Here is a 25,854-nt window from a genome sequence, read left to right as displayed (position 1 = left end):
AAAGAAGGCATATAAAAAACCAATAATACCAAAAGGTCAGAAATAAGTCCCCTCTAATCAATATTTACTTTAAATGGACTGAATTGGACTCCAAGCAAAAGACTGAGCTTGTCAAAAAAGGATAAACATACATGATCTAACTATATGTTATCTTTAAGAAACTCACTTAAGATCCAAGGACAAAAAGGGATTGAAAATGAAAGTATGAACAAAGATATTCCATAGAAATAGTAACCAAAAGATCAAGGTGGCTATACTAGTATCAGACAAGACTGGCTTTGAAATAAGTTTTACAAGACAAAGGATATTACATACAAAGGTTCAATGCAGCAAGATATAGCAATTAAAAATATTTACACATATTTAATACATGTGTGTGTCTCTAACAACAGGCCATGAAAATATATGAAGTAAAATACTGAAATAGTTGAAGGGATAAACAGACTGCTCTACATTTACATTTGCACACTCAATAATGAATAGAATAACCAGACAGAAGGCAAGTTAGGAAACCAAGGACTAAACACAATAAACCAACCAGATCTACCAGATCTACAGAACACTCTAACAAACAGTCAACACATTCTTTTCAAGTGCACGTAAGACATTTTCCAAGATAGACACTATCTTAGGCCACAAATCAATCAACTGTTGAAAGACTTAAAATGATAAATCTCATATGAAGTATCTTCTCTGACTACAATGAGATGAAGTTAGAAATCAAAAAGAGAAGTGAAACAGGAAAAGTCACAGATCTGTGGAAATTAGACAACACACTTTTTTTTAAGTAGGTCCCACGCCCAATATGTGGCTCGAATTCATGACCCTGAGACCAAGAAACAGTTGCCATGTTCTACTAACTGAGCCAGCCAAGTGCCCCTAAACAACACACTCTTAATCAACTAAGACGTTGAAGAATAAATGACAATGGAAATTAGAAAATACTTAAGATATGAATGAAAACAAAACCACAACATACCAAAGCACACAGGACATGGCAAAAGTGGTGCAAAGGGGGGATATTGATCGGTATAAATGCTTACATTAAAAAAAAGATCTTCAATCCAAAACCTAGTATTACAATGTAAGGGAAGAGAATAAGAATAAAGTAAACCCAAGGTTACTAGAAGAAAGGAAATAAAGGATCAACACAGACATCCACAACAATGAGAATAGAAAAATTGAGAAAATTAATGCAGCTAAATAGTGGGTTCTTTGAAAAGGTCAACAAAATTGATAAACCTTTAACTAGGAAGATTCAACTTCTTAAAATCAGAAATAGAAACTGGGACATTACTACCAATTCTACAGAAACAAAAAGGATTATGAGAGTATTATGGGCAGCTATATACCAAAATAGGATAACCAAGATGAAATGAACAAATTCCTAAAAACATAAACTTTGTAGCCCCTAGTATACTAATAACGTATGACCTAAAAAAGAAATTACGAAAACAATTCCATTTATAATAGCGTCAAAAAATATAAAATGCTTAAGAATGAAGCATGGAGGTGAAAGATTTGCACAATGAAAGCTACAAAATATTGCTTAAAGAAATTAAAGAAGACATAAATGGAAACACATCCCATGTTCACAGATTGGAAGACTTAACATTGTTAACATTATCAATACCACCCAAAGCAACCTACTCTCAAAATCTTAATGGCATTCTTTACAGAAGTGGAAACACCCATCCTAAAATTCACATAGAATCTCAGGGAACCCAGGATAGCCAAAAACCATCATGAAAAAAAAGGTAACAAAGATGGAAGACTCACATACCTGGATCTAAAAGTATACTAGAGGGGTGCCTGGGTGGCCCAGTCAGGTAAGTGTCTGACTGCTTTTTTATATGTTTGTTTATTTTAAGAGAGAAAAGAGAGAGCACTCCCGTGTGAGCATGAGCAGGGGAGAGGAAGGCAGAGGGAGGGAGAGGAAGGCAGAGGGAGGGAGAGAATCCCAAGCAGGCTCTGTACTGTCAGCATGACATGGGGCTCAACCCCACAAATCGTGAGATCATGACCTGAGCTAAAATCAAGTGTCATATGCTTAACCAACTGAGCCACCCAGGGGCCCCAAGTGTCTTACTCTTGATTTTGGCTCAGGTCAAGATCCCAGGGTCATGGGTTTGACGGACTCCATCCTGAGCATGAAGCCTGCTTAAGATTTTCTCTTTCCTCCCTCTGCCCCTCTCTCCCGCTCACATGTTCTCTCTCTCTCTTTGAAATAAAATAAAAATAAAAGCATACAGTAGTAAAAACAGTATGATACTAGCATAAAGTCAGGCAGAAAGGCCAATGGGAAAGAATTGAGACCCCAAAATAAACCATCGCATACATGGTTGAATGATTTTAGAAAAGGCTGCCAAGACCATTCAATGGGGGGAAAGAACAGTCTTTTCAGCAAATGGTACTGGGAAAACTGAATATCCACATGCAAATGAGTAAAGCTGTACCCTTACCTAACAAAATGTACAAAACTGAACTCAAAATAGGTCAAAGATGTAAATTTAAGACAAAGCTATAAAACCCTTAGAAGAAAACACAGCAAAAGCTTCATATTAGATTTGGCCATGACTTCTTAGACTTCACGCCAAAGGCAGAGACAACAAAAAAACAGACGGATTTCATGAAAATTTTAAAGGTTTTTGCGTGAAAAGAGTATCCAGAGTGAAAAGGCAACCTATGTAAAGGGAGATGATATTGCCATATCACATATCTGATAAGGGATTAACATCTAGAATGTATAGCCAACTCCTAAAACTTAACAATCTGATTCAAAAATGGACAAATGACTTGAACATTTCTCCAAAGATATACAACTGGCCAACACACACATGAAAAGATAATAATACGTGGCATCACTAACTGGGAAAAGGCACGGCGAAACTACAATGAGATACCACCTCATACTCATTAGAAGGCTACTATCAAAAAAATCCCAGAAAGTAACAGATGTTGGCAAGGACATGGAGAAACTGAAACCCTTGTACACTGTTGGTGGGAATATAAAATGGTGCATTTGATGTGAAAAACAGTATAGTAGTTCCTCCAAAAATTAAAAATAGAATTCCCAGATAATACAGCAATTCCACTTCTGAGTATATAATCAAAAGAAATGAAAGCAGGGTCTCAACAAGGTATTTGTATACTCACATTCACAGGAGTATTCAAAATAGGTAAAATATGGGATCAACCAAAGTGTCCATCAACAGATAAAGAGATAAACAAAATGTGGTATATATAGGTAATAGATTATAGCCTTAAAGAGGAAGAAAATTCTGCAATAAGCTTTAATATGGAAGAACCTTGAAGACATTATGCTAAGTGAAATAAGCCCATCACAAAAAAGACAAATACTGTAGGGTTTTGTGCATCTGAGGCACTGAGAACGGTCAACATCATAGAGACAGAAATCAGAATAGGGGTTGCCAGGGGCTGAAGAGAAAGGTGAATAGGGAACTGCTGTTTAATAGTACAGAGTTTCAGTTTTACAAGATGCAAAGAATTCTGGAGATGGATGGATGGTGGTGATGGCTGCACAACACTATGAATGTATTTAATACCACTAAACTGTACAGCTAAAAATTGTTAAGATGGTAAATTTTATGTTCCATATATTTTACCATAATAAAACAAACTGAGGAAAAAAGGATAATGAAGTATCCAATACAATTCAACTTCTATTTAAAAAAAAACTCAATCACTCTCATCTGGATTACAGACCTGTATTAAAAATACACAGGGGTGTCTGGGTGGCTCAGGTGGTTAAACATCTGACTCTTAGTTGCGGACCATGTTTATGAGTTCAAGCCCCATGCCAGGCTCTGAGCTGACAGTGTGGAGCCTGCTTGGGATTCTGTCTCCAAAATAAATAAACTTAAAAAAAATACACAAACATCCACACCAGAGGTAATATGAAGCCTCGTAAGTTTCTATAAGAACAAACAAGACTAGCATACCTTTACTACAGGTGTTTTCACTTTCTGGTTTCTCTACCACAGGCTCTAAAGTAGGTTCTTTGTGTTCGATTTTCTCCTCCACTTTCTCCCTTTCTTTCTTCTCCGACTCACATTCTTTTTCCTGTTCCTTGATCTTTTGCAGTTCTTTTTCCTTTTCCTGCTGCCGTTCCAGTTCTTTCTCTTTTTCTTGCTTTCTTTCCTTTTCCATTTCTCTCTGTTTTTCCTGCTCTCTCTCCAGTTCTTTCTCCTTCTCCTGTTGCCTCTCCCTTTCTTTTTCCCTCTCCTTCTCTCGCTCCCGTTCCTGTTCTTTCTCAAGTTCTTTCTCGCGCTCTCTTTCTTTTTCTCGCTCCCTTTCTCTAATCTCCTCTGGAGATGGCTGTTTGTCCACTATGCCAAGCTTTTCATCCAACCGTTTCAGTTTCTCTGCACACGCTGCCTTCCTTTGCTCTTCCATTCTTCGCTCTTCCTCTTCGCGCCGTTTCCGAGCACGTTCCACTGCGGCAGAAAGTTCTGACTGCTGTCTTCTTCTTTGCTTCCATATTTCATCTTCATCCGGTACTTGCTGCTTGGGGGGGAAAGGGCCTGGTCTTCCAGGTACTGCCTGTCGGTCTGGAGGAGGATGCTGCAACATTATGATAAATTATCAGGTGAATATGACAAATCTATTTCCGACCAACACTGGACTTCTGACATGAAGGGGGCAGGAAAAACTCCACAAAATGTCACAACTATTCCTGATAAGACACGCACATTAAAATGCAAACAAGAAGCAACATGGGAAAAATATTAAATTCAGATAATTCCCCAAACTAAGACCAGAATAATTAATCTAGCCATCTAACATTTACTGCGCATGCACCTATTTATTGTGGCAGACATTACTGCTCACTCAGAATTTGTTGAATAAAATTAGAAGCTGTCACAACATGAATTTCAAAATCTAAATTTAGACACAAAGGAAATTTAGAATGTGAGCACTTTTCAGAGCACCAACTGTCAGAGATGGAATGCCTAAGGAGGGAGAAAAGTCCATAAAGATGCAAAACTGTGTCACATGAGCCCTGAGAATATAAAGGTACCATTACAGGGAAAAAACACACCCAGAGACGCTAGGTGAAGAAGAGGAGAACCCCCCTACTGCTGACATGTCAAAGGAGGGAAGATTCCTAGAAATCAGTCTGCACAGATAGAATTTTCTCCCTTTAAACTGAAAGATCTAGGGGCGCCTGGGTGGCGCAGTCGGTTAAGCGTCCGACTTCAGCCAGGTCACGATCTCACGGTCCGTGAGTTCGAGCCCCGCGTCGGGCTCTGGGCTGATGGCTCAGAGCCTGGAGCCTGGTTTCCGATTCTGTGTCTCCCTCTCTCTCTGCCCCTCCCCCATTCATGCTCTGTCTCTCTCTGTCCCAAAAATAAATAAACGTTGAAAAAAAAATTAAAAAAAAAAATAAATAAACTGAAAGATCTAGAAATGCATTCCTAGAACCCATAGTGAAATGTGGGAGATCACGTGAGAGATTTTTATGTTTTAATGATTTACGTTTCAATCGATGTGTTCTAAAACCACTACAGTCACTGCCAGCAACTATGCAGAAATAAGCAAAATAAAAAGAGCACCTGAAAGTCTGAAATATTAAGGAGCTAAAAAAAAATTGTCTTAAAAATACTGATTTTAGTACCTAGTAGGGGAAAGAAACCTTAAAAACCATGTAACCAGTCAGAATCCTCACAGACGAGAAAATAATAGTACGACAAAAACACTGGGCTATGTAAAAAAATATGATCCAGACTCTATCATTTACTAACAGTGCTGACTTAGGCAAACCACTTTATCTTTCTGGTGTTTAGTTACTTCATCTCCAGCTCAGAGATAAGCTTCAAACATAAAATTATACAAAAGTACCTACTTCACGCAGTAAACTTAAAGAACGATCATTTTTTAAAAAGCAACTTCATTGAAATAGAATTCACATAAAATGTGAGGCACTTATTTTAAATGCAGGTCGGAGGAGTAGGGACAAATGATACACTTGTGTAACTACTGTCCCGATCAAGACACACAGCATTTCTGGGGTGCATGGGTGGTTCAGTTGGTTAAGTGTCTGACTTCAGCTCAGGTCATGATCTCACGGTTTAAGTGTTCGAGCCTCACACTGGGCTCTCTTTGCTGTCAGCATAGAGCCCGCTTCGGATCCTCTGTCCCTCTCTCTCTCTGCCCCTCCCCCACTTGTACATACACTCTCTAAAAAATAAACACTGGGGCGCCTCGGGGGGCTCACTGGGTTGAGCATCCAACTTCAGCTCAGGTCATGATCTCACAGTTCGTGAGTTCGAGCCCCACGTCAGGCTCTGTGCTGACAACTCAGCCTGGAGCCTGCTTCGGATTCTGCGTCTCCCTCTCTCTCTGCCCCTCCCCTGCTTGTGCTCTCTCAAAAATAAACAAACATTAAAAAATTAAAATAAATAAAATAAACACTTAAAAAAAAAAGAGAGACAGAACATTTCTTCACTCCTCTGTCAGTACAGTGCCCCTGACCCCAAAAAACCACTGGTCTACTTCTTGCAGCATACAGCAGTTTTACCTTTCCTAGAGTTTCATATATATGGATATATCAAGTTATATTTTCTTTTGTGTCTGGCTTCTTGTGCTCAGGATGATAGTTTTGAGGTGTCTATCAGTAATTTGGTCCATTCTATTGCTGGACAGTATTCCATCATAGGCACATCACTTCATGTGGGACGGACACGTGGACTGCTTCTAGCTTTTTAACTATGAATAAACAGCTATGAACATTCATGCCTAAGTCTTTGTGTAAATGTATGTGTTTTCATTTCTCTTGGATAAATACCAAGGAGTGAATCTGCCAGAGTCACGTGTTACGTATGTGTCTCACTACATAAGATACTATCAAAATGTTTTTCAAAGTGATTACAAGGTTTTACAGCCACGCCAGCAACATACGAGGGTGCTAGCTGCTTTATACCCTCACTGACATTTCATGTCACCAGCCTTTTAAATTTTGGATCCATAATAAAATCTCACTGGGGTTTTAATTTGCATTTCCCTGGTGGTAAAAGATACTGAACATCTTGAGGCGCCTGGGTGGCTCAGTTGGTTAGGCATCCTACTCTTGATTTCAGCTCAGGTCATGATCTCACGATTGTAAGATCGAGCCCTGCGTTGGGCGTGGAGACTTCTTAAGACGGTCTCTCTTTCTGTTCCTTTGCCCCTCTCCTGCTTGCACACTCGCTCTCAAAAAGAAAAAAAAAAACAAAACAAAAAAACAAAAAACTGAACATCTTTTCATGTGGTTATTGGCCATCTGTAGATCTTGTTTTGTGAAGTGAACGTTCGAATCATCTTGTTGGGCTATTTGTCTTATTATTAGTTATAAAGGGTTTTGTTTTGTTTTAAATATATCCCAGTACACGTTCTTGGTCAAATGTATTATTAATATTTTGTAGGACATATTTTTTCATTGTCTTAGAGATGTTTTTCAAAGTCTAACTGACATTATTTTTTTCTTTCTAATTCATGCATCCTGCGTCTTATCTAAGACCATCTTTGTTGGCCCAAGTTTAAAGACTTTCTTCTACATTTTCCTCTAGAGGTTAGTTTTAGCTTGTGTGTATATAAAAATACTATAAAGAGCATTCAGTGGTTCAAAGGAAAATGACTGGTGAAGATGATGGTGACGGTTGTGGTAGATATACCTATCACATAGGGTGATCACGGAAGGCCTCTGAAGTGGTCACACCTGAGCAAAGATTTTGGTCAGAAGAAGAACCTCTGGAAAACATTCCTCTAGTTAGAGGGAACAGCAAATAAAATGTATGTTTTCAGTGCTTCAATAAACCGTGTGCGGCAAGAACAGAGAGAAAAGTAAGTAAGATCAGGAGAGTAGACAGAGACCTTAAAGACCACTGGAAGGACCTAAGCAAGAAATCACTGATCTAACATATATAGTTTTCAAGGATTATATCTACTATAGAATTTAGGATGGGGGTGGCAGGTAAGCAGGCAACAGGAGTGGAAAATAAGACCTATTAGGAACCTACTGTGGTAGTTCAAATGAAATATAACAGACAGTAGTGAGTACTCAGTGTAGGAATATATTCCAAAGATAGGGATGCCATAATTTGCTGATACATATAGGCTGGATGTATGATAAAGAAGAAAGACGATATGTGAGTGACTTCTAGGTTTCAACCTGAGCAAATGGGTAAATGATAATGCCATTACCTAAGATGGGAGGCCCAGGGAAGAAGCAGGGCCGTACGTGTATATGGGGGTGGGAGGTGTTATTACAGTTGTTACAGTTTGGACATACCTATCAGAAATCCAAGTGGTGATGCTGAATTGATCACTAAATACATGATTCTTAAAGTTAGGGTAGAGCTTTAAGGGCTATAGATACATGTATCTGAGTACCACAAGCACACAGATGAGATCCCCCAGGGAAAGGATATGGCTAAAGAAAGGAATGAGAACACAGCCCTTAACCCTCCAACACCCAAAGGTACTAAAGGCCCAGAAGAAATACAAATTGAAGAGAACAAAATAGTGTGGTGGCTCAAAAGTTAAAAAAAAAAAAAAAAGTCTTTCAAGAAGGATGGAGAGGTTAACCTTGTCAAGAGCTACGGAGATTAAGTAAAATGAAGACAAGAGAAGTGGATTCAGCAAGATGGAAATCACTACCGACCTTCATAATAATAGTTTCAAAGGTATAGCGATAGATGAAAAAGCTTGACTGTTAAGGGTTAATGAGAAAATGAAGATATTAAGTGTAAATTACTCACTAAGACAATTTTGCCATGAAGGAAAACAGGGAAATGGGGTAGAAACTACAAGGAGATGGAGGGCAGTGAGAGTCAAAGGATGGGTGATTTTCTTAACAGTTTTTTTAAGATGAGAGACAATATTACCAGTAAGTGACAGAAGAGGGATCAAGGGAACAAGTAGAAGGGCTGTGCTTAGTAGTGAGGACAGGAAGGGCAATGAAAAGGGAAAATGGTTGCTTCTCATTTCTTAGTGAAATTAGGAGCATGCTTATTAGTTGAGAATGAAGAGTAGCGGAAAAAAGAGGAAGAAGATATGGTGAGAGCTAACAAGGTAAAATCTGTAACTGTTTCATAAAAGTTATACATAAGAAACATACACTGAAATCTTACCATTAAAATAAGTAAAATCAAATAATTCATACAGACCATTAAGAAGAGTTTAAGATTTACCTGTTGTGCAAGCAATTTTGGAGGTGGCGGCAGGTGTGAAGACGGTCCACGTTCCTATTATAAAGATAAGGACAATTACAAACTAATCAGATAAAAGAGATCTACTGGAAATATTTCTGAATATACTCAATTTTTTCAGGACTACAAGATTGCAAAAAGTAAGCCATTTTCATCCTTTTCTCTTTTTCAATAAAAATACACTACTCACTGCAAAATAACTTTATATTCTATAAAATCACTTTGCCACTTTAATACGATTAGAACCTCAAATGAACTTTGCAGAAAGAAGAATTTTAGTGTATAAATTCTAAAATTCTACCACAAGTGATGTGGCTATGAAGTATGCCTCCAATTTTATCACTTTATTTATGTTAGCCCTTTTCTTTTTCTGAATTTTTTTCCTAATGACAAACTAAATGTATGCGATTTACCTAAAGAAAAGAAACATCTAAAACATATCAGAACTAAATATGATACACAGACTATTCACTTGCTAATACATGCATCAGTGTCACAAACACACACAAAACATCAAGACATCAAGATATGGCATAGGACATTCCTCTATTCTTACAACTATCACTCTCCATGTTAAGCCAGTAAGTTAAAAATCACACAAAACATGAATTTTATTAGAAACAGAACAAAAAAAAAACTTGAAAAATCCTTTTTAAGAATTCACAAATTTACTCCCCAATGGCTAACCACTGCCTTAAGAATCAAATTCAGGGGGCGCCTGGGTGGCGCAGTCGGTTAAGCGTCCGACTTCGGCCAGGTCACGATCTCGCGGTCCGTGAGTTCGAGCCCCGCGTCAGGCTCTGGGCTGATGGCTCGGAGTCTGGAGCCTGTTTCCGATTCTGTGTCTCTCTCTCTCTGCCCCTCCCCCATTCATGCTCTGTCTCTCTCTGTCCCAAAAATAAATAAAAACGTTGAAAAAAAAATTAAAAAAAAAAAAAAGAATCAAATTCAGGAGGATGGGCTAAATGGGTAAGGGGCATTAAGAAAGACACCTGTTGGGATGAGCACTGGTTATACACAGGGGATGAATCACTGGAATCTACTCCTAAAATCACTGTTGCACTATATGCTAAGTTGGATGTACATTAAAATTGTAACTAATTAATTTAAAGCAGAATAAAATTCAAGCTTCCTTGTATAGCATACACTTATCAACTGTTACACAGCTCTCCAACTCCCCTCCTATATCAAATTACTGGGGACTTCTAGAATGTGCCAAGCTTTCTCATGCTCCTTTACTCTGAACATGTTACCATTGCTTGAAATGTCTCTCTTCCCTTTGTTTACTGGCTAATTCTCACTTCAAGTACCAAGTCTTCTGCAAAATCTTTTCCAGAGAATTCTCTAAGAGCTCATTATGTACGCTGTCATGCCACTTATCACACTGTATTGCAACCAATGTCTGATGTCTTTTCTCTTTGTTTTACAGAGACTGTTAACTACCTACTTCTACCTCCTTGAAGGGACCAGATCCTCCATAGGTTGCATATGAATTCAACAAATACATGCTGAGTACATTATGAGTTAAGTGACTCTCTGGATGATAGCCCTTTATTATTCCCAGCGTACAATGCATTTTTTGCTATGTCTCGAAGTAGGATCAAGTGTATCTGTTTACCCACATATTTCCTTTAACAATGTTCTTCAAAATGACTCACACTTAATAGAATTCTCTACTCCTTATGTGTTATTTCCCTATTCCGCATACTATTTCACATGAATACTGACTAGGATTTACCAAGTATTTATTTAGTAAAGCATAAACCACTTAGCAATGTTAGTTTGGAAAAACAGTTTATCCCTCCACTTTGATACGGCCAAGCTGTTATAAGGGAAAAGAAGTTAAACTTTAGTTTCTACTTGATAATTTTAGCTACTATATTGACAATTCCTGTTAAAATGCAAAAAAATTATGGTTTAGATCTAAACTATTCAAGACAAAATATAGTTTCCTTTTCCTAATTCTTCTTCCAACTTCATAATTACAAGATTAATTCAACCAAAGCATATGCAGTGACAAGGATCCTGAGTTCAACAAACCTGATTAAATGAGGGTCCCTTCCCGTAGGGACCTTTTGATACTGATGGCTGGGCAGGTATCTGAGAAGACGATTTAGTGTTGCAAGCTTCATCTGCTTCTTTTCGGTTTTCAGTGTTTTCAGAGGCTTTTGAACCTTGATCCTCACTGAGGAATCAAAAATCCAGATGAAATAAAAAAGTTAAGTGGATAGACTATACCATAAGTAAAAGCATTTTATCTATATAAAAAAGACTGTTTCCTATGGTTTTAGTGTGAGACAGGGGGAGTATATCAAAGAATGAGATCGTTTTGTGACCTGGTGGTGCTAATTCATTCAATCCGTAAACATATACCGTGTATCTTTAATAGATCTCTAATGTGTTAGTAACTGGGCTCGCCCAGTTTATCACCACAAGGTATAAAGTACAGTAGAGTAGTTGTCAAATACGCACATACAACTTGAAATATAACCTGGCAAATGAATTATAATCCCACCATTTTCTATCACCTCCACCCCAAAAGTCTCTCTCATCTAAATGCAACCAAACAGGGGTGACTGGGTGGCTCAGTTGGTTAAGGGTCCGACTTTGGCTCAGGTCATGATCTCTCAGTTTGTGAGTCTGGGCCTTGTGTCCAGCTCTATGCTGACAGCTCAGAGCCTGGAGCCTGCTTCAGATTCTGTGTCTCCATGTCTCTCTCTCTCAAAATAAACATTTTTTTTTTAATTAAAAAAAAAAAATAAATGTAACCAAAAAAATTATAATTAATTAATACCTGTATTCTAGTTTACTCTGATTTAATGAAAGAGATAAGTCAAACTATGGCATTTTTTAAAATCACAAGTTCCAGGCAGCTCACAACTGATCATGAAACAGGAGTGTATCATAACGCCATGGCTAAAAAACTATACCAACATGTGCATGCAAGCTCCTTATATTTTAAGAGCCTGATTTTTATGTTACATAACCCATATATTTCTGACTGTGATGCCCCTATGTTAGAGAAGAGAGTAAAAGCTCTCATTGTCTAAACTGAAATGCTGCTTGAAATTAAAAAAAAAAAAAAAAAAAAAAATCAAAGACTTGATTAAAGCCGCTGTAGTAACCCAAGTTATTTTTCTCCAATTCTGGAAATATGAATCAGTTCGAGCAAGTAACAAGTTGGAAATGGTCCCTGCTGCTGTCTTTCTAAGTACCTCCGACTAAACATCTTTTTTTCTAAATATGTATTTTATTTAGAAACATCAAAGTTTAATTCCTTCATTAGCTGTACTTTAAAAAATTTTTTTGGCTTGTTAGTCACCTTCCCAGTCAGTATATTCTTGGAGTAGAATGTAGAAAACTTATACAAAAAGAATAAATACCTATTAATGAAGCCTCTCTGCGTGAATGGATGTTGTATCAATGAATTCATACTGTTGCTTGCGGAAGGTATCACAACAGCTTACCTGCTATTTTCTTTAGGGCTACTACTTCCTTGCTCATCGTCATCGCTGAAATTCAGCTGTTCTGTATAATCTACTTCCATCTGAGCACCTATTAAATTAAAGAAAAGTTAGAATGACTGTTTAAAAACATCTAAAAACTAAAAATGCTTAATTAATTTTGCCTCTTACCTGCCCAACCTTCATCAGCTTCAGCATCGAGGTTATCAAATTTATCAAGCTCCTTTAGTTCTGATGCGCTAAGGATGGAGGGGCGTTCAGGCTCAGAGGCCCATGAAGGAGGCGGGCCCCTTCCTCGAAGGCCTCTAATGAACAAAAGGTGATGAGGGGAAAGGATACAAAGTTTTAATGCTTCTAAATTAGGTAAATATGAAAAGACTGGAATTTCATTTTAATTCAACATTAATGTTTTCCACACCATGATATACACAAAATATTTTGCACTGGGCATGTGTATGAGAAATTTCTAATGTATATATGTAAATTTAGGACAATATTTGATACAGTTTTTTTGTAAGTATTTAATATTAGACAGTGGGCTTTTTATCACCAAAAATATTTAAAATACAATAAATATGTTAAAGAATAATATGGCTAAGACACACTAATATCAAAATGAAGAATTTTAAGAAAAATCATCATTAAGAAAAATGCTCAAGTCTTACGCTTGGCAAAAAAAGGGGGGGTGGAGAAAATGGGAGGTCATTAATATCATGGAAAGAAAAAGGGATAAATGTAAGTGTCACATCTTTGTGATGATTTCCAGTTTTCAGAATCTTATGTCAATTAACGTTTTAGAAGAATAAAGCATTTGTGTTCTGTCTTATAAAGGTCAATTATTTGCTCCTGGAAATTGTACTGTGAGATCAAAATAATGAATCAATCATCACAACTCACTCAAACTACAGAAAATCTTAATGAGCGTATGTGCCTTGGCAACTTTAATCATTTAATAGCCTTACTTGTTCGTTTCAGATAAAGAAGGCGGAAACCTCAGAGGACCATGAAGAGGAGGATAAGCCATCCTCGGATACTGCTGAAACATCTGTATGAAGGAAACAAAATTGATAAATTTTTTAACCAAGTTATATATATATGTGTGTACATAAAGATATGTATATATACATAAAGATCACTCTACCTAAACCAGAGATTATAATTTATAGAAAGAAAGGTTAAAATAAACTATACTGTGAAAAATCAGTTTTATCGGCTAGTATATAAATCATCATTCACCCTTAACAATAAGCCATCTGTAAGACTACTGCTTGCACCAAGGCTTTACAAATAAAGGTAATAACTAGGGACATATCCTACAAAGAGCTTCTGTTATCCCATTAACAAAATTACATAAATAATTATATACTGACACAAAAAACCTAAAAAGACAACATGCATGCACTCCAGAGAATTGCAAAGCCTTAACCAAGTTGAAATATTTGAAAGGAAACAATGTGAGACTTCACTGCAATGGAGGAGTAGATTTATCGAAGGCAGATTTCTTGGTAAAGGGAAACTCCGTTCAGATAAAAATATCATCCACAACCCAAGAGAGTGAGGGAGGAGGTGGGTAGGGAGCTACTTGGGAGATTTTCTATGGGTAGGACATAGGTGAATTTTGATTCAAGTTATTATATAGATAGTCATCACAAACTGAGGCCCAAAGATGATGCTCTCTATGGGAACTTGGATTTGAAAGCTAAGTTTAGGAAAAGTTATAAGATAGATTATGAAGATACATCATGAGGGATTTATCTTATGATATGAAAAGGAAGATAAGATGTCAAGGGGTGCTTATAACCAGGTCAAAATATTTATAAGAAAGAAAAGAGGAAGAAAGAGAGATAAAGAGAGAGGCAGGCAAACAGACTGTATTACCTTAAAATATATAATCTATATTCTGAGACATATTAGCTTTTCTTAAAAAAAAAAAAAAAAAAGTTAGGTGCAGAAATTACTTTGTACTTGAAGAAAGGCTATGTTTATATGATCATGTTGTCCAAAGAAGAAATTTCTAAGTAGGGTTAGAGCAAAGTTAATTAAGTTAAGCACAGCAGCTGAAGCTCAAATGGAAAGCTTTTTGTCTGGGGAATACTCTGGAGAATTTTCAGTTACATCATCCTGTACTGAAGTTAGTGAAAACACTGCTGGAGGCAAATGTTCATAGGTAAAGTTTTATTAGATCTCTCTTCTGCTAATTAGTCAGGCATAGAGATTAATTTCATGTGGTATTAAATGTTTAAAATTTAGGAATTTGCCACAAAATTAATTGTATAAACAATCTTTAAATTCTCAATATATAGTAATTATTTTTAATGTTTATTTTTGAGAGAGAGAGAGAGAAGGATGGAGCGAGCATGCGCACGCACAAGCAAGGAGGGGCAGAGAGAGAAAGAGAGAGAGAGAGAGAGAGAGAGAGAGAGAGAGAGAACCCAAATCAGGCTCCAGGCTCCAAGCTGTAAGCACAGAGCCTGATGTGGGGCTTGAACTCACGAACTGCAAGATGATGACCTGATTTGAAGTTGTGACACTTAAACAACTGAGCCACCCAGGCACCCCTATAGTTATGGTTTTAAAAGCTTTTTGTTTTTGTTAATTAGTGGAAGACATTATTCAAACAAAATGGTTGATGAAACTGGGCACAAAGGCCACATGCTCTCCCCTTTTACTTTCCCTTCTCCCATTCTACCCCCACGCCGGAAAATTCAGGGGTCTCTGGAAGCAGAATTTACAAACTACAGGAGACAAGTAGCCTGGTGTAAATAATTTTTCAAGGCCAGGTTAGCATATGAGACTCATTTTTATCATGCATGCAAATTAAAAACTAATTTAACAAGCCATTGTATTTAGACATTCCTAGAATGGTTACATAATACAAAGAATCAGAAAATATGAACAAATATGGATATTTAGCACACGAATACTTAGGAATTAAGTCATAATAAAAATAAATATAGGGCGCCTAGGTGGCTCAGCTGGTTAAGTGTCCGACTTCGGCTCAGGTCATAATCTCATAGTTTGTGAGTTCAAGCCCTGCATCCGGCTCTATGCTGACAGCTCAGAGCCTGGAGCCTGTTTCAGATTTTGTGTCTCCCTCTCTCTCCGCCCCTCCCCTGCTTGCGCTGTCACTCTCAAAAATAAACAAACATTATATATATATATATATATATATATAATAAATGTAAGAACCAGACTATTATTCTTTTTGAGACTAATGGTCCCCTGAAAAATGTTAGTTTGTTTACTTGGGCACATGTAAACTGCCATAACATTTCATAGGAAGCTGAGAACAAACAGATGTGTAAAGGCACCAAATCTAAATTTTAATTTATAGGAATATATGGATCAGAAGTATATATTAAATAAAACTACAAAAATAGAATCGGCAGAATCCAGACTATAAAAACTCCACAGGTAACAAATAAATAGTAACAAATAAGCTCCAAAAAAATCTTAAGAGAGGGAGGATAAGAAGTAACCAAAGATAAGAAGATTCCTAAGAAAAATATGAACCAATTTCAAAGAACAGATGTTATCTAGATCGTAGTTATAAGACAATCAGGGAAATTAGAACACTGACTCGATGTTTTTAGAAACTTTCTTTTTAGGTGTGATAGTGCCATTGTGGATTTTCCTCCTGGTCTTTCTGTTTTAAAATCCAACATAAAATACACATAGATGAAATGAAGTATCTGGAATTTGCTTCAGTAATCTGAGGTGGTGGGAAATAGGTGAAACAGACCACAAGTTGATAAATACTTAAGATGGACAGGAGGTATGGAATAAGGGGGAGGGTCACTGTACTATTATTTCTGTTTTTGCATATGTTCAAAATATTCTATAATAAAAAGTTAGAAAATATAAAGTATGTTTACCAATAAAAACTTTAGAACAAAGCACATATTAACTTTTTTGTGCCATGGACAAACCCTGTAGGCAGTCTGATAAATCCTATGAATTTCTTCTCATAGAAATGTTTGAAAAGCATTATCTAAAACACAGAGTACTATGAAAGAAAACAATTATATTAAAATGTTGTTACTACAATGTTTAAAAAACCAATCTGAGATATGGTAATGTATGTGATTCATTACATAACCAGTGAGTCTACCCATGTGGTCTAATAACTTATTTTTTTTTTAAGTTTATTTATTTATTTTGAGTGGAGAGGGAAAGGGGCAGAGAGAGGGAGAGAAAGAGAATCCCAAACAGGCTCCACAGCATCAAGGCACAGCTGGATGCGGGGCTCGATCTCCCTAACCATGAGATCATGACCTGAGCTGAAGCCAGAGGCTTAACCGACTGAGCCATCCAGGTGCCCCTACTAACTACCTTTAAGTGTGGCTGAGTATAATTATTTTGCTATATCCAAAACAATATGATGTGATATGAAAATACCTATGATCCCTATTAATGAGAAAAACTAGGGTACTCCTGATACCTCTGTGATTTATTTCCTGCATTCATAAATCAAGGAAAATGCTAAATTTTAGTTAGATGTTAATGCAAATAAAAACCAAAACTTTTCCCCATTTTAATTCTCTCCTTGGAACCCAGATCAAAAGCCTCTAATTTAATGGCCTGCTTCTTCGACGATACTTACGTAAGGAGGCATCATAGCCCTGTACTGGGAAGCCAGAGCAGGCTGCTGCCCGTTCAGTTTAGCCTGTGGAGGGCCACAAGCTATCCTCTTTTCCACCACTTTGAGGATGTCACTTTGTTCTGATGTTCCAGCTGTGCTTTCATCCTGCCCAGAGGGCTTTTCATCTTGGTCAGATGTTAAAGGTGAGCCAGCAGACTTCCCACCATCTCTCCAACAAGCAACATCTGGTATGGAGAGAGATAAGAAATTCAATTAGAACAAAGAAACAAACACCACTTTGGAATTCAGCACCGAAATTAAAAGGAAAAAAAAAAAGGAATAAGAAAAAAACCTGAAAATGGAACACAGTGAAATCAAAATAGGCACACTTCTAAATTTAATAAAGTAACAAGACACACTAAAAGAGCAGTGAAAATCTAATCTAGGCCCTAATGCTTTCAAGGTGTTTAGTATTCAAAAACAGTGGCTTCCAAAGCAGAGCAGATGTACCTCAGAAGGTGCCATCAAAGCAAATACTGGGGATGGGGAAGAAAATATTAGAACTTCTCTATTAAGCTTTACAGATATGTGAGATAGAGATTAAAATCACTGTTGGATCTGAGGTGCCCTGAGGGAAGGGGAGTTCTATAGTTACAGTAATGCTCAAATTTGTTTTTAGTCTACTATGGCTAGTTACATGTGCCCAAGGAACTCAGTGACTACAGTGTTTGGTAGGTAGCCTCCAAGATGTCCAAAATGCATTTCTATCTCCTGGTATTCACACCCTGTGTAGTCCTCCCTGACAGTGTACCAGAACTGGTCTGTGTCACCTACAGAATAAAGCAAAAGTGATGATGTGTCTCTTATGAGATTAAGTTATTAAAAACTGGGCTTCCATCCTGAGTGGGAATAGTCACATCTGTCTTTATCCGGGGAAGCAACACTCTAAGCAGCCCACATACAAAAGAGGCATCGTGAGCGAGCTTGGGACAGTAGCCACGTCAAGTCAGCATCAGATGATAGCTTCACTGCAACTTTCTTGACAGAGGTCCTGAGCTAGAACTCCTGGCTAAGCAGCTCCCAGATTCCTGACCCTCAGATACTGTGTGAAGTTAAGTCCGGTTCAGTTTCTTGTTTCAAGGTGCCAGATTTATTATTCAGCAACAGATAACTGGTGAAAATCAACTGAACAAGAAAACACTAAAGCTAACACATCTATTTCTAATAGAAATGCATCAATTACATAACAGCAATTAAAAATAAGATGATTTCGGGATAGAAGGAACATACTTAAAGATCATAAAAGCCATTTGTGAAAAGCCCACAGCTAACATCATCCTCAACGGGGAAAAACTGAGAGCTTTTTCCCTGAGATCAGGAACACGACAGGGATGCCCACTCTCACCACTGTTGTTTAACATAGTGCTGGAAGTTCTAGCATCAGCAATCAGACAATAAAAGGAAATCAAAGGCATCAAAATTGGCAAAGATGAAGTCAAGCTTTCGCTTTTTGCAGATGACATGATATTATACATGGAAAATCCGATAGACTCCACCAAAAGTCTGCTAGAACTGATACATGAATTCAGCAAAGTTGCAGGATACAAAATCAATGTACAGAAATCAGTTCCATTCTTATACACTAACAATGAAGCAACAGAAAGACAAATAAAGAAATTGATCCCATTCATAATTGCACCAAGAAGCATAAAATACCTAGGAATAAATCTAACCAAAGATGTACAAGATCTGTATGCTGAAAACTATAGAAAGCTCATGAAGGTAATTGAAGAAGACTTAAAGAAATGGAAAGACATTCCCTGCTCATGGAGTGGAAGAATAAATATTGTCAAAATGTCAATACTACCCAAAGCTATCTACACATTCAATGCAATCCCAATCAAAATTGCACCAGCATTCTTCTCGAAACTAGAACAAGCAATCCTAAAATTCATATGGAACCACAAAAGGCCCCGAATAGCCAAAGGAATTTTGAAGAAGAAGACCAAAGCAGGAGGCATCACAATCCCAGACTTTAGCCTCTACTACAAAGCTGTCATCATCAAGACAACATGGTATTGGCACAAAAACAGACACATAGACCAATGGAATAGAATAGAAACCACAGAACTAGACCCACAAATGTATGGCCAACTCATCTTTGACAAAGCAGGAAAGAACATCCAATGGAAAAAAGACAGTCTCTTTAACAAATGGTGCTGGGAGAACTGGACAGCAACATGCAGAAGGTTGAAACTAGACCACTTTCTCACACCATTCACAAAAATAAACTCAAAATGGATAAAGGACCTGAATGTGAGACAGGAAACCATCAAAACCTTAGAGGAGAAAGCAGGAAAAGACCTCTCTGACCTCAGCCGTAGCAATCTCTTACTCGACACATCCCCAAAGGCAAGGGAATTAAAAGCAAAAGTGAATTACCGGGACCTTATGAAGATAAAAAGCTTCTGCACAGCAAAGGAAACAACCAACAAAACTAAAAGGCAACCAATGGAATGGGAAAAGATATTTGCAAATGACGTATCGGACAAAGGGCTAGTATCCAAAATCTATAAAGAGCTCACCAAGCTCCACACCCAAAAAACAAATAATCCAGTGAAGAAATGGGCAGAAAACATGAATAGACACTTCTCTAAAGAAGACATCCAGATGGCCAACAGGCAGATGAAAAGATGTTCAACGTCGCTCCTTATCAGGGAAATACAAATCAAAACCACACTCAGGTATCACCTCACGCCAGTCAGAGTGGCCAAAATGAACAAATCAGGAGACTATAGATGCTGGAGAGGATGTGGAGAAACGGGAACCCTCTTGCACTGTTGGTGGGAATGCAAATTGGTGCAGCCGCTCTGGAAAGCAGTGTGGAGGTTCCTCAGAAAATTAAAAATAGACCTACCCTATGACCCAGCAATAGCACTGCTAGGAATTTACCCAAGGGATACAGGAGTGCTGATGCATAGGGGCACTTGGACCCCAATGTTTATAGCAGCACTCTCAACAATAGCCAAATTATGGAAAGAGCCTAAATGTCCATCAACTGATGAATGGATAAAGAAATTGTGGTTTATATACACAATGGAATACTACGTGGCAATGAGAAAGAATGAAATATGGCCTTTTGTAGCAACGTGGATGGAACTGGAGAGTGTGATGCTAAGTGAAATAAGCCATACAGAGAAAGACAGATACCATATGGTTTCACTCTTATGTAGATCCTAAGAAACTTAACAGAAACCCATGGGGGAAGGGAAGGAAAAAAGAAAGAAAAAAAAAAAAAAAAAAAAAAGAGGTTAGAGTGGGAGAGAGCCAAAACATAAGAGACTGTTAAAAACTGAGAACAAACTGAGGGTTGATGGGGGGTGGGAAGGAGGGGAGGGTGGGGGATGGGTATTGAGGAGGGCACCTTTTGGGATGAGCACTGGGTGTTGTATGGAAACCAATTTGACAATAAATTTCATATATTAAAAAAAAAAAAAAAATAAGATGATTTACCCAACCAGACAAGAAATGAGCCATAAGAAATATGAAATATATCAGGTTATCAGAAATATAGATTTGTAACCATCAGTGAAAAGAAAAACCTCCCCATGTATACAGAATTCTTTGATATATTTGGTAATGACAATCGGAAATTAATACAATTCATTTAAAAATCTCAAGGATTTTATATTTCTATTTTTAGTTTTTGCTTTATAATGTACACAACTATTTCTCACTATCCAAATTTATTTGGTTCTCTGCTTTGAGTTCAGAAAACAAGGGATCCTTGAATGTTAATAGAGTAGTAAATAAATGGATATATAATTTATAAATAAATATTTGCATATTAGGGAGGTTGGTCCAAAATTTTTACTACTGTAAAAATGACCATTATTAATGTGCAAAGAACTCATCCAGGCATCTTGTTAAAATGCAGATTTTTGATTTAGTGGGTTGGGTGTGAGGCCCAAGATGTACATCTCCAAACTTAAGTTCTCTCCCCACCCCCACCCCCAAACTTGAGGTCTTGAGTTCTACGAATGCTGTGTATGTGAAAACCACACCGGAATGATAGCAGTTACTGTCTGTCTTTCAAAATAGGCAAGTCACATAGAACAATAATATTGGGCAGGAAATTAGATCATTAAATAAAACACAAATATAATCTCATTCACCATTTTTATTAAATAGAAAGTATTCTTACTTGGTGGACGTAAACTGGGTCCAGGTCCATAGTTGTCATCATTCGTTTCTTTTTCTTTTTTTTCCTGATCTCCAGCTGCCTGTAGGCTGGGAAATTCTTGCTGAAAATGACTATTCACCTGGATTCCTACAGATTTTTTTAAAACATTAAGTGTAACACTTATACTCAAGATAATGGAAACACCCTCCCAGGGTAGAGTTCTCTGCTTTTCTCTGATAAATTATTCCACTTTTCAATGATGACTGTTTATATCCATAAAACGTTAAAGTTTATTTAGAATTAGAATCCCTTGGAAAGTTAATGAACAGCCATGAGGAGATAAAACTTTAAGAAAAGATTCTGCCAGACACTGTTCAGAACTCATTAAAGACGACGAGGCGAGTAAGCAGTGTCACTCCTGTTTCTCTTTCATTATGACTCCTCACATTTTCAAAAAGTCAAATTCCTTTACTAGTAACTCTAAGAATCAGTTCAAATAATATTACTGAAATAGAATATATAAACAAACACTGCAACTATTCACTGTGAGGCTAAAATGCCTTCACTGAATTTACAACTGAGATACTGGTTGCAACCTTCCTAGTCACCCATTCACCCATCCATCCATCTATCTACCTGCCTGCTTGCGTATTTATACACTTCTATAAATTAAAAGATCTGATTGTATTAGTTTAAGGGCCTGGATAGGTTCCCATACAATGCTTTATAGATGTTTCCTGGTTTGCAAGTGGAAAATTTAAATTTTTCTGGGGAGTCCATCATTCCTAAGTGGGGGGAGTATTACTGTTACTGTGCTTTATGGAAACTGTCTAGCTCTTCTCTACCATGGAATCGGGAGCAGCATGTTTGAAATAGAAGAGGTAATGGGGCACACGTGGTGATGAATATGGTTTATAGCAACCTACACAGTGTCTGGGTCCTTTTATGCCTTAAAGACCTAAAGGTACTAGGGTAAAGATAAAACAATGTGGGACAGAGGGGATTTTAAAGACTCCCTTTTAAATTCCTATCATTGGCTCATATACATGGGTTTTGGCACTGAAACTTAACTACCCCAAGAGCTGAAAAAAAGACCCTTTTTAGGGCCAGAGTATATCCTTCAACAATGTTCTCCACCCCTGCCAAAACATAATAATCCACCCCTTATCTCCTGCATGGCTGTTCAGTAACCATCAAACCTAGCCAGTTTCCTCAGCTAATGTCCACTTACCATCTCCTTGCCCACCTTGCTTGTTACTGGCCCAAGATTTGGGAGCAGGTGCTACTTCTGGGGGAGCTGCAACCCCAGGTTTTGGCTGTGCTGGTGGAACTTCTGGTGTTCTTAAAAAAAACATGAATCCATTATTTCAGATATTGTATGTTCAAATAAAATAAATATTGTATTTATAGTAAATCTGTGTATAGATGGTTTTGGCTACATATTTACTCATAGGTGCATTTCCCACAAATGCTTTTCCTCTGCAGCATTCTTTTAAATAAAGTATAGCTATTTTCATCCCCTTTCATGTCTATCTTTTAATAACCCAAGAAGACAGCTTGTTTTTAATTTTGCAAAAAAAAAAAAAAAAAAAAAAAAAAGGAACATTCATTATTGAGCATAGCTACCCAAAGTCTGTTTTGAAAAAGTCTACATTTATATATAATTAGAAATAACATTATAGCATACATACTGTCTGGACTGGTGGACTTGACCAGTGCTAAGTCTAAGCAAACTCTCCATCTGGCAGTCAACAGGTTCACCACTGTACTTATTAATGTTACCAGAAGCAGTAACAGCAACCTGCCTGGTACATCCCCTTGAGTAAAAGGTATCTTTAAACAATCTACAGTTTTATTCAATAATTATAATGAGTTAATGCTTGAAAATAAAAAAGACAGTAGTTAAGAAACTTAACAGATGCAATATATTTCTGGTATACTGAGACCCGTAACTAACTTGCTACTACAAAATTATTCTACAACTAAGAAACAGGGAACAATGTCTTTGACAAGCTTTATCCAAGTAAAGTCAAATTTACTATATAAAGTTCCCCAAATAGGAATACAAAAATTTGATAACAGATACAGACAAAAAGCACCAAGTACCCAATTGCTTGTATTATTTTTCCAAATTACCACTACTTCACTTGGTCATTCAATAAACTTAAGAGCCCTGCATAATCCCTGAAACACAGAATGCTAAACATGCATTGAATAAGGTCATTATTAATTCTATCATAGCCTTCTTGCTAATTCTTTATTCGTTCAAATAACATTACTTGAGCACTTAAAAATGTGCATCAGGTATAGTTTTAGTGAACCAGGCAGACAGGAATTCTTAGTATCATGGAAATTATTTAACAGAATTAACTCCTAATTATATTCGGAGAATGCCAGATATGGTGGGGGTTTGAGGGCGCCTGACATGGTTGGTACATAAGAAGAGTTGTGATTAGCAATTCTGTCATCTGTTGTTCTACACTGACACGTGGAAACACTGCCCCTAAATATTCTCACAAAAACAAATTCATCATGGGAGCCTGGGTGGTTGAGTTGGTTAAGCATCCAACTCTTGATCTTGGCTCAGGTCATGATCTCACAGTGACAGAGCCCTGCATCGGGCTCTGGGCTGACAGCTCGGAGCCCGCTGGGAATTCTCTCTCTCCCCTTTCTCTGCCCCTTCCTCACCTGTGCACACACGCTCTCTCTCTCAAAATAAATAAACTTTAAAAAATGAATAAAACTTTCTTTAAAAAACAAATTCACCAAAAGTTGGCTATGTAAAAGATTTTAGATGGCATGAGGTATCTAATACATGTAGCATAACGTCTAGCACGCAGAACGAACGCAAATAGAAGCTCTCTCCAGGGCACCTGGCTGGCTGGAGTCGGTGGAGTATTCGACTCTTGATCTCAGGGCTGTGGGTCTGAGACCCATGCTGGGTGTGGAGATCACTTAGAAATAAAATCTTAGAAGACAAGACAAGACAAGACAAGACAAGACAAGACAAGACAAGACAAGAGAAGTTCTCTAAAGAAAGGGGAATAGTTTCATTCTTTAGTTGAGTTTGACTCACTTTTCTTCTTCATGCTGTTCTTGTTTTGATGCCCATCCTGTGCCATCTTTAGGTACAATGTTCACATTAGGGTCATTGCCTTTGTTTTCTGCTTTGAGACTTGGGAGGTTAGCAGGTGGAGGCATACGCCGTGAAATACCAACTTTTCCGAGACTCTGTAATCCATGTCGAGCTGCAACTAAAGATCAATAACATCAACTTTCTTAGAACATCTATTTTATTGCTCAATTTATTCTTAAAACTATATAGAAAGACAAGAGGAATTAATGAAATCTTGAACTATTACTTCCTAAAATTTTAAAATATGAACTTCATTCATTCATTCATTCATTCATTCTCAAGTTAGTTAACATACCATGTACTCTTGGCTTCAGGAGAAGAATCCAGTGATTCGTCACTTACATATGACACCCAGTGCTCATCCCAAAAGTGCCTTCCTTAATGCCCATCACCCATTTTCCCCACTCTCATCAATCTCTGAGTTTGTTCTCTGTACTATACATCTCCAAACTGTATAGTTTGGAGGTGCCTGGGTGGCTCAGTTGGTTAAACATAGTATCTGCCTTCAGCTCAGGTCATGATCTCGCAGGTTTTGAGTTCTAGCCCTGTATCGGACTATCTGCTCTCAGCCCAGAGCCTGCTTTGAATCCTCTGCACCCGCCCCCCCCCCCAACCTTCCTCCTGCTCCTCTCGCACTGGTGCTCTCTCTCTCTCAAAATAAATAAACTTTAAAAACAAAACAAAACCTTTAAAAATGAGTCTCCTATGGTTTGCCTCTCTCTGTTTACATCTTATTTTTCCTTCCCTTCCTCTATGATCATCTGTTAAGTTCCTCAAATTCCACATATGAGTGAAATCATGTGATATCTGTCTTTCTCTAAGAATTTTAAAACTAAGCCACATGCCAGCAACATAACCCACGGTAGAAATATTAAACTATCGAGCTACTGAAAAGATGATTTAAACAGTTTAACAACCAACCCTATTTACTATGAAAAGGAAAAACATGGGTGAAAACATGTCTTGTAATCTTTTCAGGGAATCTATTCTAAACCCCAAATTTAGTACATATTTAGAATATGCTAACTTCTCATTCATAATGAATACTGCTAACGTACCATACATACGTAATGTCCAGTTTTCACCTTTCACTGTAAACACTGGGTTCAAGTTATCAAGAAACAAACAAAACACCCCAGGACTGTCTTTATTCCGTAACTAAAAGTGGTGGTAAATACCCACTAATTCTATGCCTACCAATCTCATTGAACGAGATTCCCCTTTGGAACCACACAGTTCTACTTATTGTCTGCTGACAACAAATAAGAAAATAAAAAACA

General features: G+C 37.5%; 1 protein-coding gene across 13 annotated transcripts in view; it reads right to left on the bottom strand.

Moving 5' to 3' along the window:
* PRRC2C (proline rich coiled-coil 2C) overlaps positions 1–25,854 on the bottom strand; it is a 97,942-nt gene that overhangs the window by 46,775 nt on the left and 25,313 nt on the right. For 9 of the 13 annotated variants that reach the window (XM_032591747.1, XM_032591752.1, XM_032591748.1 and 6 more), the window contains exons 3-12: positions 24,515–24,692; positions 22,670–22,779; positions 21,460–21,585; positions 17,277–17,500; positions 13,636–13,718; positions 12,845–12,978; positions 12,677–12,764; positions 11,250–11,394; positions 9,192–9,245; positions 3,963–4,584 (exon numbers count right to left, since the gene is read on the bottom strand). In XM_032591747.1, coding sequence (XP_032447638.1) covers positions 3,963–4,584; positions 9,192–9,245; positions 11,250–11,394; positions 12,677–12,764; positions 12,845–12,978; positions 13,636–13,718; positions 17,277–17,500; positions 21,460–21,585; positions 22,670–22,779; positions 24,515–24,692 — 1,764 coding nt within the window. The remainder of the gene's footprint in view (positions 1–3,962; positions 4,585–9,191; positions 9,246–11,249; positions 11,395–12,676; positions 12,765–12,844; positions 12,979–13,635; positions 13,719–17,276; positions 17,501–21,459; positions 21,586–22,669; positions 22,780–24,514; positions 24,693–25,854) is intronic. The other 4 variants (XM_030302824.1, XM_030302825.1, XM_030302833.1 and 1 more) reach the window with 2 other exon arrangements.

Source organism: Lynx canadensis, chromosome F1 (genome assembly GCF_007474595.2).
Source record: "Lynx canadensis isolate LIC74 chromosome F1, mLynCan4.pri.v2, whole genome shotgun sequence".
Taxonomy (NCBI): Eukaryota; Metazoa; Chordata; class Mammalia; order Carnivora; family Felidae; genus Lynx; species Lynx canadensis.
This window is presented reverse-complemented; position numbering and strand designations above follow the sequence as displayed.